Source organism: Notothenia rossii, assembly GCF_949606895.1.
Source record: "Notothenia rossii genome assembly, chromosome: 3".
Lineage (NCBI taxonomy): Eukaryota > Metazoa > Chordata > Actinopteri > Perciformes > Nototheniidae > Notothenia > Notothenia rossii.
Genome location: NC_136901.1, coordinates 11,375,161 through 11,393,705, shown reverse-complemented (window position 1 = coordinate 11,393,705; position 18,545 = coordinate 11,375,161). Strand labels below are relative to the sequence as shown.

General features: G+C 41.1%; 3 protein-coding genes across 4 annotated transcripts; 2 read left to right on the top strand and 1 right to left on the bottom strand.

The window, feature by feature from the left end:
* Positions 1–3,733: 3,733 nt before the first annotated feature.
* Positions 3,734–9,642, top strand: LOC307032776 (cyclic AMP-responsive element-binding protein 1-like). Of its 2 annotated transcripts, none has more exons than XM_079671023.1 (8): positions 3,734–4,021; positions 4,838–4,931; positions 5,058–5,204; positions 5,520–5,620; positions 5,770–5,909; positions 6,069–6,236; positions 6,350–6,506; positions 7,133–9,642. In XM_079671023.1, the coding sequence occupies exons 2-8, from the start codon at positions 4,845–4,847 to the stop codon at positions 7,275–7,277; spliced, it is 945 nt and encodes a 314-aa protein (XP_079527149.1). In that variant the 5' UTR covers positions 3,734–4,021; positions 4,838–4,844; the 3' UTR covers positions 7,278–9,642. The 2 variants fall into 2 exon arrangements, with proteins under 2 accessions (XP_079527149.1, XP_079527148.1); XM_079671022.1 differs by having other exon boundaries at positions 5,025–5,204.
* On the bottom strand, positions 8,403–10,783 carry mettl21a (methyltransferase 21A, HSPA lysine). The gene is made up of 3 exons (XM_079671024.1): positions 10,600–10,783; positions 10,405–10,516; positions 8,403–10,114 (listed from the first exon to the last, which is right to left on the bottom strand). Exons 1-3 carry the CDS (start codon positions 10,744–10,746, stop codon positions 9,714–9,716), a joined length of 660 nt encoding a protein of 219 aa, XP_079527150.1. The 5' UTR covers positions 10,747–10,783; the 3' UTR covers positions 8,403–9,713.
* A 1,119-nt stretch (positions 10,784–11,902) lies between these two features.
* LOC307032419 (cyclin-Y-like protein 1) lies at positions 11,903–17,663 on the top strand. The gene is made up of 10 exons (XM_079670387.1): positions 11,903–12,748; positions 12,865–12,939; positions 13,039–13,073; positions 13,409–13,509; positions 14,444–14,479; positions 15,635–15,686; positions 15,765–15,884; positions 16,257–16,423; positions 16,520–16,682; positions 17,023–17,663. Exons 1-10 carry the CDS (start codon positions 12,589–12,591, stop codon positions 17,137–17,139), a joined length of 1,026 nt encoding a protein of 341 aa, XP_079526513.1. The 5' UTR covers positions 11,903–12,588; the 3' UTR covers positions 17,140–17,663.
* The last annotated feature ends 882 nt before the right edge of the window (positions 17,664–18,545 follow it).

Sequence of the window (18,545 nt, the reverse complement as noted above, 5' to 3'; positions counted from 1 at the left end):
TATCTTAAATTAGAGTATCTGCCAATACCGACACCTATTGTGGTCATTTTCAGGTTCATATTTGTATTTAGTGTCACTACTGTGACATTTCTCCATGCTTTAATGTTCAAAAAGCTCTTTATTTTCCTCATACTACCTGTGCTGGTGGATTTGTCAGGGCAGCTTTGTTCTGAAAATCATGAATAAAATACCCTAACTTCGGAAGTGTCCCTCCTTATTTGTCAAACTCAGACTGCTAAAGTTTCATATTTGCTTCGGCAGAATACATTTTTGCACAGAACAAGGACTGTGGATTTAGTTGGAGGAGGAATAATCACAATGACCAAAAACTATTTGCAATGTACTTAAGGGCGTGTGTACGGAAGGGCCAGACATAAGGAGAAAAAAGTGAAGAGCAAGATTTTGGTTATTTTGCACTTGGAGAAGAAAGTTTGAAAATTAAGTTTAAAAAAAATGTCAAATAAAGTTAAAATGTGGTGAATAAACATGAACCGTTGGAAAATAAAAGAAACTACTACGTAAGCCAAATATAACTCAAGTTTGACCTAGTACTTGACATTTTGTCTGGTGAAATGCCAATATTAAAAAAAGTCTCCATCCCCTTATTCCCCCCCCCCCCCCCCCCCCTTATGCCTGGCAAAAATAGCCTTCCGTACATGTGGGTATTGTATCAAGAAAACACTCTTAAGTATAACCTTTGAAAAAGAAAGGGGAAGAGAAGGCATGGTTGGCTGGAAGGTGCAGCAGGGGGAAGGGAGCGGGTGAAAAATCCTTGCAGGAGGCAGAGATAGCAAGGGGAGGGTGGAGCTGACACCTTGACGGATTGATTGAGATCGCCCAATACACGGTGTTGCCTCCAGCCGAGATTAGCAAGAGGTCTGGGTCAGCACAAACACAAAAAGTGTGTTAGATAACTCCTGCCTCGCAGCTGCAGCTCCATACTGCACCTCAAAAAATTTCCCTAGATATCTCAGAAAACTTCAGGTTTGAGAAGCACGCTTGCACGCTTGCATGATAGAGAGAAAGAGACACACTGTGGGGGCCCGGTATCCATGGCAACGTCTGCCAGGTGCACTGGTTCATATGCGATTCAGGTAATTCCACGTACAATGAAAAGCATGCATATAAGGTCAGTGGTATATTCAAATGCACTGCATGTTTTCCCCCCTCTGTATTCATATTCCCTCCTGCACATATGAACCCATATCTCCCATAATGCCCTGCTTGAGTGGCAGCCTGGCAGGTATGATATTTCCACAGGGTTTGATTGAAGACTGCATTTAAATGTTGACGGAATATGTCATGCATGTTATTGTGTGTGCTTGTTACACACACCGAAGATGATGATTTAGACAAGGTCGTGATTTAAAAGAAAATAGGACTTGAAGAGAAAAATTGGGGGAGAAGAAGTGTCATAGGGCTTGCTGTCGATGGGGTTTTGGAGGCTTGTGTTAAGCCAGGGGCTTTGACAGCTGGGTTTAAGGGGAAAGGAAAGGGCTATGGATTGGAGTCTAGGTCTCTACTTCATATTCTGAAGATTAAACTCCTATCCTGCTCCTCCTCCTACACCATTTTGGACGTCTGTGGCATGATTTTTACTCGGCTGTTTCTGGGTGTTTTCTGCATTGATTTACAGCCAGGGTTAGTTGCTGCTGGTAAAGCGTGCAATCAGATATTCCGTGCCAGAACTCGCCAGCATTAGCAGTCCGAGTCGTACATTTGCTGTAATCACCAGGCGCGCTGACAATGTTGATATGCACTCCAATGTGATGGTGATGTGATAAAGAAGTGAATAATGCAAGCACGGGCTGATTATGTTTGTGCGTTCATGTGTTTTCAACTGAGAAACATGAAAAGATTTGGATTTAGATGCAGAATTAAAATGTATTTATACAAGATTCATATCGGAGAAGATTAGTGGATACACAGAAAATTAATGGACTACATTTTAAATAAAACACAATGGCCAAAATATGACATATATGTGAATATATTCCGGTTTTTTCCATCTTATAAATAATGATAGCAGATGTACATTAATGGAAAATTGCCAAAGCTTTTTACATTATGGTATTATTATTATTATTATTGCGGGCAACCTTGATATAAGTGTATCTTGGGAATGAGAACTGTGCAAAATTGATAAAATGTGCACAACATGCATAGATTGAAGACTTATTTTCACATGGGAGGGAAAAGCAACACTGCAAATGATCTGAATGTGCACAGCTTGCAGAGCCAAGTGCACATTCAGTGATAACTAATGACACCTCCCCACTCATAGGCTAATTATGCTCTGCCTATAGGCTATAGCTGCTGGTCATTATTAAGGGAAATCAATGTCCAATCAGGTTATTGACATGGACTCAGAAACGGATAAGAAGGCTGGATTGCAACACATATATGATATTCGCTATAAAAGGGTTTTAATGACGACAAGATGACTGCACGGTACATTATTGGAGCTAAATGTAATACTTTTGTTGCCTACACATCCAGGTTTTATGGCAGAGGACACAATATTGGTTGGGTCACCCGTGAGTATGCTTGCACCAGTGGTGTAGTCAATCACTCGATAGGTGAAGATGGGTATGTTTGACTTGTGTGTGTGTGTGTGTGCGTATTAAAAGGCCTCCGAAATGACCTCGCACATAGAGATGATGGTCGTAAATTGGGTTGAAGTCTCATTTTCCCCGCAGGATTTTGACCAGCTGCCACAGCTTATAACCCATTTGGCTCCTACAGCACCGGTCCTCCTCACATACACCAAGTGACACAGTTAATGAGTACATTTTATGGCCAGCTTCGACGACCAAGGAGAAGCAAATGTAATGTGAATCACGAGGGTAGTAAAGAGAACACATAATAAGTATTCCAGGGCTGTAGCCCACTGGTTTGTCATTAAAATCACAATATGGTTTGGTGGGACAAAGACAGTGTCACAGTTAAGATCAGTGCCATTCACAGATCATATCAGGCTGGGATAAATGAGACATGTGCCAAGTGTAACATAATGGGGCAATGCTGACTATCATGGGGGGAATAAATAAAGAAGGATTTTGCTGCCACCATGTGGATTATAAGAGAATTGCAATTTCAACAATATATAAGATATTTACAGAAAATAAAAATGTTTTAAAATCTAACATGTGATCCGTAATGAATTTACCTATTAAAATAATAATTCTAGGCACGATATTTCATGTAATTTTGAAATGAAATGTTAGTGTATTTGTAAACGTAATGGTAAATTAGTTGTTGAAATCAATATGGGTGTTTAGGTGCCTCTGTTTCACATCTCTTGATTAACAGTATAGTCAGAAAGCTTTATATGTTTGAATTTCAGTAAATCATTTTGCAAGGCTTTAAAACATTCGCATTGTTAAAAAATCAATTTGCACACAAACATAATTACATTATTATAAAAGTATAGTTTCTCATATCACAGTTAAAATGATAGCAGTGAACTATGTATTACTTGTCCATGGTTCCCAAAAATGCCTTATATATAGATATATGACAGTTATTTTAATTTTTTTAATAGATTTATACTTAAAAAACTTGGCGCATACTCAGATGAGTTGCACAAACTCAAGCACTTCTCTCGGCTATCTCCGTGGTTTTTCAGCCTTACTTCGGCAACTTCCGTGACTTTCCGGATATCTCCGTATCTCGGTCGGGTCCTGTCGACAGAGCTGATTTTCGCTGTCGTCGTCTCCCTCGTCCTCATCTCCGTGTTGTTGTTCTCGGTGACGCGACGGAGGTGTAGCCTGACGCGGTCTCTTACGTGTCGGTCTGAATAAAAGTGGAGCTCCGTAGACCCGGGAGTGACGAAGCGAGTCTGTGTTGGTAAGAGGATACGCATCCGATGTTTGCTAAACAGATAGATGGCTGCCCAGAGAAGTTATTTTCGCCTAATATCTGCTCAATGCCAACAAAGAGATCATGGCGGCGGTGTTGCAGAGGCTCTCAAAATGAGTCAGTCTCTCTCTGCAAGGCTCGCAGCACAACTGAGACATAGGTATTAATATGGGAGTGGGCTTGAATGTTTTTTTTCTTACATTGTTTATAAATAAGTTACAGAAGCAATTATTCAAGTAAATGTATGTATTCTAATACTAACCTTACGTATAAATATTCCAACCACTCGGAAGTGAAAGTGGGAGAAAAAATCTCAAGTTGCAAACATAACTGGCATTCAATGCATGCAGACATTTCCCTCCATAAATGTTCACAGCTAGCAACCTAACGTTATTAGTTAATTCAATGTAGTGTTAATTTGAAAACCTGTCTAATTCCACAGCAAAGTGCCATATTGCGAAACAAGCTGTTAGAAATGGAAATAAAGAGTTGCAATAGAGCCTTGATTAATGTTTAATAAATGGCGGTTAAATGTACTAGCATCCAATGCACTTCCATTAGCTATTAGCATGCTAACAGAATCAATGAAGCTCATACTGCTAAAGCTAGCTAGCTACATGCTATCTGTAGATTGGTAACACTCGAGATGGCTAGCCAGACACTTAGCTTTAGCATTCTGTGTTTATGGAATGTGCGAGCTTTATTAAAATGTCGTATCATGTTTAAGATATGCAGATGTATGTTATATTGTTGATGAACCTCAATACACCATGCGCCACATTATTTTACGAAGACGTATACGATGTTTTACCTATGAATTCTATGCTAGCATGTTTAGCTAAGCCACACCCTCCTTTACACCATCAACAAGCCTGGTGGACAGGGCACAACCTCCTGAGTGTTTTCTGTACACCAAAGACCTCTTTCTCACTGTTTGTGCTGCACAGTACTATTTAAACATGATTACTTGTTGCAGATTTTAAATGACAATGGAGGCTGGTTCAGACACACAGCAAAGTGGTGAAACAGTTGTCTCGGAGTCTGAGACCCAGCAGATCACTCTGGCCCAGGTAAATCTTTACAAAATAAATGTACACGTTTCAATATAAGATGCATAATACCTGATGCAAAATAATTGATTCTTGTGAGAATTTTGTACACAGATAGGGAATGACTCAGGGTTGTCATGGTTGCAGGCTTCTATAGCAGCTGGCCAGGTGACAACCACTGGTCCTACAGTGACTCTAGTGCAGTTACCGAACGGTCAGACAGTGCAAGTGCATGGGGTGATCCAAGCTGCTCAGCCCTCAGTCATCCAGTCTCCACAAGTCCAGACAGTACAGGTGAGAGAAAACCCCTATGCATTGATATTTGTTTTGTTACAGTGCATCATAATTGAGCTTTAAAGAATGTTCAATCTTTTCCAACATGTTTGATCCGAATTCTAAAAGTTGCTTTGCACCTGAAAGCATTAACTTTTATGATTTGAAAAGCGCAAATATGGACTTTTTGCTATTGTTTTAAATTAAAATGGCGCTCAACACTGTGCATTGATTTAACAACGAGTCAGTTGTTATTAATGACAACTGTTCAGGTAACAATCTCCCTTAAAAAGAAGCTGTTAAAATAAGACTTTAATGATTATTGTTTGCTTACAGATCTCAACTGTTGCTGAGAGTGAGGACTCTCAGGAATCTGTTGACAGCGTGACAGATTGTCAGAAGAGGAGAGAGATCTTGTCCAGAAGACCTTCTTATAGGTCTGTAACATCTTATCTTTGGGGTTTTTTATGTCTGAACTTAGAAAGATAATAACTGATGCTTTTTAATTTAATCCAATTATTGTTGCATTTATGCAAAAACCTTGAACAGTTTCTTGATATATTTCTGCGATTGTCCCCTTCCACAGGAAGATTCTGAACGATTTATCGTCGGACCCTCCCGCAGTGGCTCGAATCGAAGAAGAGAAGTCAGAGGACGACTCAGTCCCTGCCATCACCACGGTTACAATGCCCACTCCCATCTATCAAACCAGCAATGGCCAGTACAGTGAGTACTTTTACATACTGACAAAACAGGAAGTTGTTTGTGTTGAAATATGCAAGCTTCCCTGCTATCAGGCGCTGCCCTTTCTCTATCCAATGCAGAGGATTTGTTGAGTTTAAGTTAATTTGAGACTGATTCTAACACTATTATGTCCCTCTGCAGTTGCCATTACCCAGGGTGGGGCCATCCAGCTGGCCAATAACGGCACAGATGGCCTGCAGACGCTGACCATGTCCAACACAGCCCAGCCGGGGGCCACCATCCTGCAGTACGCCCAGACCAGCGACGGGCAGCAGATCCTGGTGCCTAGCAACCAAGTGGTTGTACAAGGTGGGGAAACTATTAAAAACATGTTCTGCTGAAGCATTATAAAGGAGAATTCATGAGTTTTGAAAAACTGTCAAAGTGGGTTTGTTTTCATTTCTGTGACTCTTCTCTATCAGCTGCCTCTGGTGACGTCCAGGCCTATCAGATCCGCACAGCCCCCACCAGCACCATGTCATCGGGGGTTGTCATGGCGACCTCGCCTGTAATGGGTACAGGAGGAAGCGGCACTGAGGAAGTCACGCGAAAAAGGGAGGTCCGACTAATGAAAAACAGGTAAGGGTGTCACGAGGTTCACTTAATACTTTGTACTTTTCTTTTTAACGCTCTGTTGTCTCCAGGCAAACGGTTGCAAGTCCTGAGATGCTTCAGTGTCACATGACCATCCTTAGGACAGGTTTCAGCTGACTGTCAATGTTGGCTCACTAAATGAAATGACACCAGGTGCTGCTCTTTAAACTATTATTGTCAGATGGTAAATGTATTGTAGTTGGTGTGATTCATTCAGGATGGTGTGACAGTTAGGCCTGTCACAGTAACTTCTTATGTTGGACGATATCTTGTCCCAGAATCAGTTTCGATAAACAATTTTATTGTAATTTATAGACAATTACAAGCCACAATCATCATATAATAATAATAATAATAATCATAAAGCAAGTACACCCTATTTTGAATTAAATGTGGATCTTAAATACATTATAATACGTCTCACATCCACATAATTGCAGCATTTGGAAATAAATTTAATATCAGCAAGTTTATTTTATTCAATTTTATTTGTATTTCATGTACTGTTATAGCCATGCAAAATATAAGAAGCTAGGCCATCCAGGTCATTGTAGCTTATGTTTAGACCTTAACCACAGACATGAACTCACACATATCCTACTGTCACGCAGGGAGGCAGCCCGCGAGTGCCGCAGGAAGAAGAAGGAGTACGTCAAGTGTCTGGAGAACCGTGTGGCCGTGCTGGAGAACCAGAACAAAACCCTCATCGAGGAACTGAAAGCCCTTAAAGACTTATACTGCCACAAATCGGAGTAGAAACATCAGCATGTGCCTGCCAGAAGGGGGGCGCGGGGCAACAGCAAGCCCCATGTACAGAGACTCGGCACAGGAGCCGTGCATCTGGGTGCCACGCCCCCTTTTTCTGCTCTTGTGCTTTCTTTTTAAAAACTGCAGTAAATTGACTCACCGGGATTAGAAAACACACATGAAAAGTCGGAGGAATGTTCAGAATGGCAACAGGGTCCTTGAATGAACAATGAGGATGTTCCTTTCTTATTGATTGCGATGTCACCAAAGGGAAGCATTCCAGTCACCGGTGCCTGGATACACACCAGCAACAGGGAGCGGCTGCACCACCATCGCCAAGGACCTTTTTACAGGTGAATCTCCCCAAGACTCTTTGGGAGAAGCAACGTTTGAAACCGAAACCGCTCTCTATCACTCGCATTAACGTGTTACTTACTAACGCTTAGAAATGTAGACGGGCCAGGTCATGGGACATTTGATCTTTTTTTAGCTGCGTTTTGTTTCACGTATGCTTGCATAATGCCATTTTATTTTTTAAATTGACTTTGCCTTGATACTGGATGAACACAAAATGTAACCAGTATGTTTGGGTTGTAACATGGTTTTCATGTTAAATGCAGCTTTAAAGACTAGGGATGTCCCGATCACTTTTTTTGCTCCTGATCCGATTCCGATCATTTGATTTTGACAATTTGCCGATACCGATTTTTCCCGATCCGATCTTTATGCAATGCATTAAGAGAAAAAAAAGAAAAAAAGCATTCAAGTTTTCCCTTAAGGTTATTTTTTTATTTAAATTGGATATTCTATCCAACATGGATATAGCTTCTGTTTTTCACAGCAGCATTGGATCAGTTCAGTTGTGCAGCATTGGATCAAAACAGAATAAAGCTTATCAGTACTCGTTAGCTTACTGTTACAATCAGACACTGCGCCCTGCCCACTCTGTTGCCAGATTTGAGAGAAAGAAGCAACCAGGTCTATGAAAACAAGCCCCAAAGAAGCAACACATACATGATGTTGTGTCATTTGAAACCAAAACTAAGGCCTCAGGATGACTTTAAGACTTGAACATGGTCATTTTTGTTTTGTAACATTGAATACAAAATTCAAAGAAAGTATTTAAAAAAAAAAAAAAATCCCAATCCCCGATTTTTTTCTTCCGATCTTTTGAAAATCGTGTGATCGGCTCCGATCACATGATCGGATCGGGACATCTCTAGTAAAGACACATTGCAAAGTAGTCAAAAGCTCTGATAGACAGATTTATTTCTGATGCATGTTCACAAACATATTACTAAAGGCTCATTGTTTTTAATTTCGGGACAGATTAATTCAATCGAAATGCAGCTCATGCAAGTATGTAAACCAAAAAATGGTTAAACTACAGTTTGTGATAAAACTGTTTTCAATAATGTTTTTGTATGAAAGATTTTTTTAAAGACAAATGACTTTAAAAAACGTGCCTGTTAAGAATGGGCATATCATCCGGGTTATTTTTAAAACACTTAATAGGGCTTTCCCCCCCTAATACACTACAGTGTTCATAACACTCAATATATTCTGTAGTCCTAACCAAGTGTCGGAACATCATCGTAAAATACCGCTTTTTTAAGTTTGAATTCGTTCATTCCTAGATTCTTTTTTAGTGCAAATCAAAAACGATGAGCCTTACTTCTTTACAAAGAAATAAATACTTTGTCTCCATATTTCTTAAACTCATTGCCCGTCACTGGAATCAGAGATTGCTTTATATGTTGGTTTATTATACTGTCTTTGAACATGTAATGTCACATTGAGAATTCTGTATAATTGAAAAGTCCTGGGGTTCAGGTTGGTGTGTAATAAGAATATCTGGACCTGTCTATGTACAGTAGCGGGGTCCAGGTCTCTGAAGGAATAAGCAAGAGGCTGTCTCCAAATTCTGTTTACAGGAAGTGGGATGCACACTTTCCTCGCTTAAGCAATCCTACCACATTTCACACCAGGAAAACACTGCTAATCACAAAGTGTACATGGGTGTTTTGCTGCTTATGAATGAACAAGGCGTTATCATGCATTTGATTGGACGGTTTCAGTTATGTGGAGCTTCCAATCTCATCAAAAACGTCTGGATTGCACCTATCAAGAAGAGGATTAAGTGCGAGCAATTTAAAAGGACTTCTTCACCGTGAATACATTTCATCACAATGGAATGCCATGTTGTATTATGTATAGTCATGACATAGTATTATTTTTTTTTATGTTGCTTATCATTAATTTTGTATTCACACTTTCTAAATGTCAGCACCAACTTGTATAAAACAGTGCATTATGTTAGAGCTATTCAAATATTTACATTGTTGGCAGCTCTTAATAAATGTGTTTCTGGTAATATTTGAATATTTTATTGGATTCTGATGCAAAAACAGCAAATTATTACAAATGAATGAGTGAAAACTCATGTCACAAATCCCTCCGAGGTGGCACTTTCCAGGATTTATACACATGGATGTCCCTCTGTTTGTCGTAGTAGACTTCTTCTACTGTGAAACGCTGCTTCAGCATGCTCAGAAAGTCTGTGTCTCGCTTGTAGCGGATCTTGCAGGCCAGTAGAACCACAGAAGTGTCCGAACACAGGTGCTCCAGAGTCTGCAGCAGCGGCACAAAGGTGTCCTCCAGGTACACGATGTCTGCTCCCAGCACCACATCATACCCCCCTGCTGTGTAACGTTCAAGGCCCTCTCCCCAAGTCAGCTCAGACACAGCCACTGATCCCTGGGTGTCTTGGGGTAGGTTTGCCTTCACATTTGCAGACAGGAAGTCCATGGCCGGCTCTCTGTCAGTGATGGTCACTCTTTTTGCACCTAGAAAGGTTGCACAAAAAGAATAACGATTTTAGAAAAGGAAAAAGTGCAGACTTAGGGTTGTACTGTCTGAATAATACATGACGTCTCAATGCAATATGTATTATTGCTATATAACGTTAATGTTTATTGTCTGGGGCCCTATTCTCAAGCTTCCTATAGTTTACGGTGTCTCCATTATGTCTTATAATTGTACTTACATCTTATTTAAAACGTGAATAAATGATGATGTAGGCTAAAAATGGGACATTGAATGGCCAGTATTCATATTTCCTGGACAGTGAACTCACCAAGCAGTGCTGCAACAATGCCCACCAATCCAGTGCCAGCTCCGAGTTCAATGACCTCCTTCCCCTTCAACTCCACCTTCCCCATCTCCAGATAAATGCACATAACAACAGCCTGGGAAACAAAACGTAATATACTTGTAGTCAAATAATAAAACGTTAGTAAGCTATTAATGTTAACACCAATGTGTCACTTACCGCATCCCAAACAACCGCTGCTACCCCGAGTTTCTTCCAGTCCTGGGTAAGATGGAGGTCATGGTTAGCAAAGCGAAACTGTGCTGATGAATTATGGAGTTTAGAAAGCGCAGGTAACGGATTTTCTACGTACGGAACCAGAGCCATGCTTTTATAAAAGGGGTAGAAACTAAACAATGGTGTATTTTACCTGTGACTTCACGCATGCGCACTATGGTTCTTCTTCTTTTGATTTTATGGCGGTTGGGAACCAGCGTTAAAGGTGCATTACCGCCTTCTACTGGATTGGAGTGTGGACCAGAATTATCAACCTTCAAAAATAAACAAATGTATTTTTAAAATAAATAAATTATTGGTCTTGAATTTCTAACATATCATTTGAGATTCGGTTGTTCAAAATTCCAAGCTTCCTGATTTCTGACTTTCTTTGGTAGCCTAAAGAGCCTTCTGGCTCTTTTACTGAGTCAATACCTCCATCTTCTTGTGGTTTACATGTACTTCAATGCCAATTTAATTTAAATCATTGCGTCGTCTGTTTCTTCTAAATCATCATAATATTTCCTGTTTCTTTTAGGAAAACGCAACTTCAGAGGTTTTGCGTTATTAAACATTGTGGCGTATTTGCAATACTAATTTCCCAGCCCACTCCACATCAATGAGTCATTTCAACCAATTATGTAACAGCTTGGTTAAAAGTGACCAATGAGCAAGCCTGATTTTAAAATGGGCGTGCACGCAAAGGATTTTCTCAACGGCCGTGTTTTCTATTTAATTAAGGGGGCGGTGCCTGCAGATGAAGCCCACTAGTTCTGTAAAGCTCACAACCACAACACATAGCACCAACACAGTTTCCGTTTGACCTGCGTTCCTGTACACAAAATAAAAGCATGGAAATCTGGAAATAAAAGCTTCATCACATAAACACTTTTAACCTGACATGAGGGGCGTTTCCAATTCAGAACCATGATGCATATTGTATTGTATATATTTTTTGTACAGGTTTTTAAGATAAGATAAGTAATACTATTCTGAATTAATGTAAAACGTGAACCAAATGAGCAAATTAACTTAATTAAAAGCTGGAGAAATCAGGATTTTTATTTTAAGTATAGCTTTTTTTATGAATAAAATGTCCTTGCATGAAGTTAACGGTTTTAATTTTGAACTGAATAATTAGCACACACATTGCCAGATATAAAATATACGTCACTAAATAAGAATGTTAAGACCATGACACCATCAAATACAAGAGGACCTTTACTTTGAAAATCAGTAGCCGGAAGTTACATCTGAACTTTCAGTGCTGCGTTGGATTTGACATCCAAGACGTGTCTCCTGCAAATGCGACGAGATGAGAGCTAACGTTGGCTACCTCTTAAAAATTCCAAAACTCGTTATCTTTTCACGCATTTATTGATCCAAGGAGTTGGTTCCATTTGGGTAATGTAAAGTGTATTCTTGTAGATAAGCCTTTAAGTGTGACAGGGACTGTAACTGCAGTAAAATATGGATTATTCCATGCAAGCCAGGAATGGACTGAGCTGCGGAAGCTAGCATTAGCCGGCTAGCTATGGAGGGAGCTAGAGGAGCCTGTGACTTTGTATGTTAGCTTTTATTCAATAACATGAGCTAATATTAGTCTTTTAACGCCCAAAAAATATTAAGTTCACGCGTGTTGTTGTTATTAAAGTGCACCAGTGCTATGCTGCGCACACGCCCTGAAAATGTCAGCTGTCCTGCACATACTGCAGACACCCAGTTGGCTGTCATTAAATCCCATTCAACTCTGAAGCAGAATTCTTCACTTTGCTGCCAAAAATACAGGCTAGATTGGGTCGTAGTAAACTAGATGCTTTATCTGAAGAGTCAGTCAGCTTTAGATTGGGGTTTCTTTCATTGACTGCCACTTAGAGGATTTAGATTAAACCTAAGCTGCAGGAGTTGTATGGGAAACATTGCTGGCTGTAGCAGGACTGTTGTAGGTCAAAGATGGGAGGTTCGGTGTCTTGCTGCATCTCTCCTGGAGAGAGTCCCAAGATCCACAGGAGGGAGCTGGAGCTGGAGGAATGTCCCATCACCACCACCGAGGACGTGAGCGAGGACACTGGCACCTACCTGCAGCACATCAGCGACAGGGAGCTCCCGGACGGTGGGTGATGAATCACTTTGCTGCTTTTTTGGGACACTTTGCAACATAGCATCATTATGGAGACTTTTGGGACAAACCGATTCAGTATTTTTAATGCTTTCCACTTGTTCTTACAGAGCTGGCCCAAGAGTCAAACCCATCAGACCACCCCAGAGCCAGCACCCTCTTCCTCAACAAGTCGCAGACAGACGGTCAGTATTTACCTGCTAAAGCCATCACCAATAATCTGTTTTACACCCTCTGAATCTCCTAAACCCACTGACTTCTTATTTTATTTTTTAATATTTCAGTGCGTGAGAAGAGGAAAAGCAACTACTTGAATCATGTAAGTGACAGGTCTGCGTGTACTTGATGCTTACGTTTTTCTTACACTTGGGCAACATTTGAACCAGAAATGCCATTCGCTTAATTAAATGTTTAAAATGATGTATTGCTGTGGGGCTCTTTAAGGTACTTATCCGTAATCTGAAGCTAAGTAATGTACTTTTGTGATGGTGGGAGCAGCAATATCAAGACGCAACTCATTCCTAATTCCAGCGTCTGTAGGTAAAACACTCAATAGGGTAAAGTACCTCATACAGCCCCACTTTAAAACATCCAAACTCTAACAGGTATCCCTCCACTCATTGTAAGCGTGCTCCATTCCCTCCTCCCTTGCAGATGTCCCCTGGGCAGCTGACAAAGAAGTACAGTTCTTGCTCAACAATATTCATCGATGACAGCACCGTCAGCCAGCCCAACCTCAAGAGCACGATCAAATGGTAAGTGACACTCCCTCGCCTCTGAAATATCTTCACAGAAGTAGTTTATCTTTTTTAATTTAGTTTGCTGCTTTCCTTTTGAGCAAATTGTGGTCATGGGACAAGGAAAGAGTCATGGGCTTTGTCCCTCACTTCTCAAAACATTATTATTTCAGCTATTCTGCTTCCAGCTGACACGCTAACTAGTGGTGCACGATAATTATCGGCCCGATAATTATCGGTTCGATATTAGGAATTATGACGTCATCCCGATAAACCCGATAAAAGTATTAAAAGCCCCGATAATATACAATATATTTTTTGGATAAAAAAAAGAAAAAAATACTGCGGTGTGGGTGGATTGGGATGAGGGGCGCTTGTTTTTCACTCGGCTCCTCCCGTTTTGCCAGTACTGTGGTATTAGCGGTTTAGGAAGAGGGGAGTTTTTCACAAATCCAGCGCTCCCTAACTCATGCCTGGCTGTGACGTAAATGGTGTGCGGCCGTGAAGCCAGGACAGTAAACAAACATGTTGTCGGTAGTATGGGACTATTTCAACGTTTCAGAGTTAGATAGTTCGCTTGCTATTTGTATTAACAAATGCAATGCAGAAGTTCCACGAGGAGGGGAAAAAGGCAACAGGTACATTTAATATATATAAATATTATTATCGGTTATCGGTATCGGTATCGGTCTTGAGAAGCAGGAAGTTATCGGTATCGGTTTCAAAAAACCAATATCGTGCATCCCTAACGCTAACCCATTGTTAGCAATGTCTTACATCGGCCTCTTTACTAAAATGCAGAGAAAATATCAATATGTCCTTTAGTCCCATTCCGACAAACGTAGCAGCAGGTAAAGTTACGGCGGATATTGGAAGACATTTAAAACGCAGCCAGGAGGAAATCACAACCAGTGGTTCTCTGCTTATCACTGTCGGTTTCTCTTTGTTCCAGTGTCGCATTGGCCATGTACTACCACATAAAGAACAGGTAAGAACAGTTTGTTATATATCATACATTCCACTGCTGTTGTGTTTTTAATAGTCTTTCATCTTTATCTCCATCATAATGGGACCATTTTGTTAAGGGCCGGCTAGTCAGTGAGGCAGGTAGTTAGTCAGTGAGGCAGGTAGCTAGTCAGTGAGGCAGGTAGTTAGTCAGTGAGGCAGGTAGCTAGTCAGTGAGGCAGGTAGCTAGTCAGTGAGGCAAGTAGCTAGTCAGTGAGGCAGGTAGCTAGTCAGTGAGGCAGGCAGCTAGTCAGTGAGGCAGGCAGCTAGTCAGTGAGGCAGGTAGTTAGTTAGGCAGTGAGGCAGGTAGCTAGTCAGTTAGGCAGGTAGCTATTCAGTGAGGCAGGTAGCTAGTCAGTGAGGCAGGTAGCTAGTCATTGAGGCAGGTAGCTAGTCAGTTAGGCAGGTAGCTAGTCATTTAGGCAGGTAGCTAGTCAGTTAGGCAGGCAGCTAGTCAGTTAGGCAGGTAGCTAGTCATTTAGGCAGGTTCCTAGTCAGTTAGGCAGGCAGTTAGTAAGTGAGGCAGGTAGCTAGTCAGTGAGGCAGGTAGTTAGTTAGGCAGTGAGGCAGGTAGCTAGTCAGTGAGGCATATAGCTAGTCAGTTAGGCAGGTAGCTAGTCATTTAGGGAGGTAGCTAGTCAGTGAGGCAGGTAGCTAGTCAGTGAGGCGGGTAGCTAGTGAGTTAGGCAGGTAGCTAGTCAGTGAGGCAGGTAGCTAGTCAGTGAGGCAGGTAGCTAGTCATTGAGGCAGGTAGCTAGTCAGTTAGGCAGGTAGCTAGTCATTTAGGCAGGCAGCTAGTCAGTTAGGCAGGCAGCTAGTTAGTTAGGCAGGTAGCTAGTCATTTAGGCAGGTTGCTAGTCAGTTAGGCAGTTAGTAAGTGAGGTAGTCAGTCAGTTTGAAAACAAAAAATAATGTGTACCATGGTTTATCAACCTATAATGGTTTTCCGATAAGCCATTGGCAGTCAGTAAGTTAGATTGATAGATGTGTTCATCATATAGTTGAAATGCCATTTAGTGTAAGGCTGAAGTGAGAAAACCAAACACATTTAAAACCCCACAGGTAAGCCATTTGGTACAAGGGGAAAACAATCCTATAATATGCATATTTAACTTTGCTTTATGTCCTTCTCCTAAAGAGACTCCAACCGCACGCTGGACATATTCGATGAGAAGAAGCACCCTCTGACGGTGAGTCGAGGCGTTTGATCAGACCGAGAACATTTAGCGTTTGCTCTGTGCCGATTGACTAATGACTCTGCCCAACAGCGGGATAAGGTTCCAGACGACTACTCCGTGGTGGACCCCGAACACAAACTCATCTACCGCTTCATACGAACGCTCTTCAGCTCGGCGCAGCTCACTGCTGAGTGCGCCATTGTCACTCTGGTGAGTTTACAGCAGATTCAGACCCTCTAATCTTCATCACTTTCACATCTACTGCAACCCTGACATTATGCAGACATTACCCAAAAGAGCTGCATGTGAGACGGCAACTGCAATCAAAATGTTCCCTGCAAGCTTCCTTGTACAAAGTCCATTCAATGACCACTTCTTGTGACGTTTTTCTAAAAAGAAAAAAAAAAGAAACCAATTAAAATGTTTAACTGGAAGCATTAAAAGATTCAGGAACTCTTGCATTGTAAGGATCAGTGTAAAAAATCTAGAAGTATTGCAAAGTGTGTATGTCACATGTAATCATTTCCTGCCTCCTGCTACTGTTATATATGTACATAACCTGATGGATGTGTTCTGTGTTAGGTATACCTGGAAAGGCTGTTGACGTACGCTGAGATGGACATCTGTCCCTGTAACTGGAAGCGGATCGTTCTCGGCGCCATCCTGCTGGCCTCCAAGGTCTGGGACGACCAGGCTGTGTGGAACGTTGACTACTGCCAGATCCTCAAAGACATCACAGTGGAGGACATGTGAGTGTTTTCTTTCAACCATGAATGAACCGTTCTGCTGCTGCAGTCAAATCTAACTAAACTCGACGAGACTCAGTTAATGTCTATTCTCTGCAGGAACGAGATGGAGCGTCACTTCCTGGAGTTGCTCCAGTTCAACATCAACGTCCCGGCCAGCGTCTACGCCAAGTATTACTTCGACCTGCGCTCGCTGGCGGACGAAAACAATCTCAGCTTCCCTCTAGAGCCACTGAGCAACAAGCGGGCCCAAAAACTGGAGGTGAGGATGCCCAAGGCTGCATTCCAAATCTGGCATGTCTCCTTGTTTTGTATAAGTAGTAACCAGGGTTGGGAGGGTTGCTTTAGATATTGTAATGGATTACATTTTTGGTTACATGTCATCAGAAATCCTTTTAGTCCCACAGCTGGGAAATGTTGTTACAGCAAAAAGGCATAGCAGGTTAAAAAAGCATGCAGTAATGAAGATTCATATAACTTATGAAATATAGATAAGAAAAGCACACATTAGTTATACTGTTAAAGACAAATGAGTGTGCATCCATAGGTGTTGAGACATTATAAACAATTTTCAGACATTACATATTTTTTTTTCTCTCTAGGCCATCTCCCGGCTGTGCGAGGACAGGTACAAAGACCTGAGTAAATCGTCTATGAGGCGGTCTGTCAGTGTAGACAACATGGTCGGAATCAAGAGCTCCCATGCTGTTCTGTCTTAAGCCTCTGGAAGTGGAGCAACGAGCGGAAAGTCAAGATGGAGGATGTCATTGCACATTCAAGAGACATTTCCAAAGTATATCACTAACTGAAAAGTGCCATTACAAAACTTTTCGGAGCTTTAACATATCTCTAAAGTATAATGAATCAAGTCTGTGTTCATCTCAAAGAACTTCAGCTATCCACCTTCAAAGCATGATCATTTCTCGAAATATGTTGTCGCGTTTCTTTCAGAAATAGACTTTGGAAGGAATCTGCATGAAAATGCCTCCTGAAGTCACAAACTGAGGACCTCATCTAATTCTTTTAAAATCAGTCGATCTTTGGAGGAGTACTTTTTTTTTGCCCACAGCTCTACCCCCTCACCTATATTCACATGACTGTCTTGAGCTACCCTGTGGAGTGGTTCTGCACACGGACAGAGAGTAGATTTTGTTTTGCTTACTGTGTAGGCACCTATAGCTGTGAAATGTACAAGACTTTATTTAATTCAAATAAAAAATATCAGTCGCTGTTTAAATCTTGAGGCTGCCTATATGGTACAATGTGTTGCTTTTCTTTGCTCTATTTTTTTCTCTTTGCTGGAGCTTTTTGAATTACGATGCTTGGAAGAAGAGTGCAAAAGGTCAGAAGTGCTATGCCAATTTGAGCACTTGCAACCTCTTTTTACATGTTCTTTCATGAGAAATGAGCAGTTGCGTTTAAATTACCTTTCTTGTACAGATCCATTGAATGATTCTGTGACCTACTTGATTTCCTCACAGCATGAAAAGTCACAGAAATGAATGACATTAGAATTGAAGCCGAACAAAAATATGTCAATTGTCATCAATTCAGATGCAATGTTCTGGTATATTCAAATGCATGGCGTACAATCATTTCCATATGTCCTTCAATAGGATACTAATGCACTTTAGATGCCTATGTATAATTCAGTGAACCAAAGTAAACCATCACTACAGAAATATGCCTTTCCATTATATTTGAAAGCTAAAAACAGGTATTTGGTAGGAAATCATGATTATTCCTTTTTGAATATAGCCTGTGTAAAGGTCAAAAAAATACTTATGATAAAGGAATCTTTTTTAAGAGCATTTTTTTTTCCGATGACATAATTCAAACATGCTCTCCTCAACGAGCTTTGATTCATTCATGGCCCCTCCCTTCCTCCTCACAATTACTCCGCTGAAGACCTCCATCCTCTCAAACAACAGCTTGTGTTCTACCTTGAGTGATGGCTGAACATCTGAATTCCTCGAACGGCTCTATCTCCAATACATCCAACGAGACGGCTACAGTCGGCTTTAATGAAGACGTGGATGAAATGTCCAGCTGTCTCTCCTGGGACTTCTCTTTTTCAGACAAAACTTTCCTGGCTTTTATTCTTGTCTTTCTTGCCTGTGTCATT

Coding starts and splice junctions, on each gene's coding strand:
- LOC307032776 (XM_079671022.1), top strand. CDS start 4,845: ATGACAATGGAGGCTGGTTCAGACACACAGCAAAGTGGTGAAACAGTT. Junction 4,932..5,024: donor AGCAGATCACTCTGGCCCAG/GTAAATCTTTAC, acceptor TTTTGTACACAG/ATAGGGAATGACTCAGGGTT. Junction 6,237..6,349: donor CAACCAAGTGGTTGTACAAG/GTGGGGAAACTA, acceptor CTTCTCTATCAG/CTGCCTCTGGTGACGTCCAG.
- mettl21a (XM_079671024.1), bottom strand. CDS start 10,746: ATGGCTCTGGTTCCGTACGTAGAAAATCCGTTACCTGCGCTTTCTAAA. Junction 10,517..10,599: donor CAGCGGTTGTTTGGGATGCG/GTAAGTGACACA, acceptor TTTGTTTCCCAG/GCTGTTGTTATGTGCATTTA. Junction 10,115..10,404: donor CATTGTTGCAGCACTGCTTG/GTGAGTTCACTG, acceptor CAACCTTTCTAG/GTGCAAAAAGAGTGACCATC.
- LOC307032419 (XM_079670387.1), top strand. CDS start 12,589: ATGGGAGGTTCGGTGTCTTGCTGCATCTCTCCTGGAGAGAGTCCCAAG. Junction 14,480..15,634: donor TACTACCACATAAAGAACAG/GTAAGAACAGTT, acceptor CTTCTCCTAAAG/AGACTCCAACCGCACGCTGG. Junction 16,683..17,022: donor AGCGGGCCCAAAAACTGGAG/GTGAGGATGCCC, acceptor TTTTCTCTCTAG/GCCATCTCCCGGCTGTGCGA.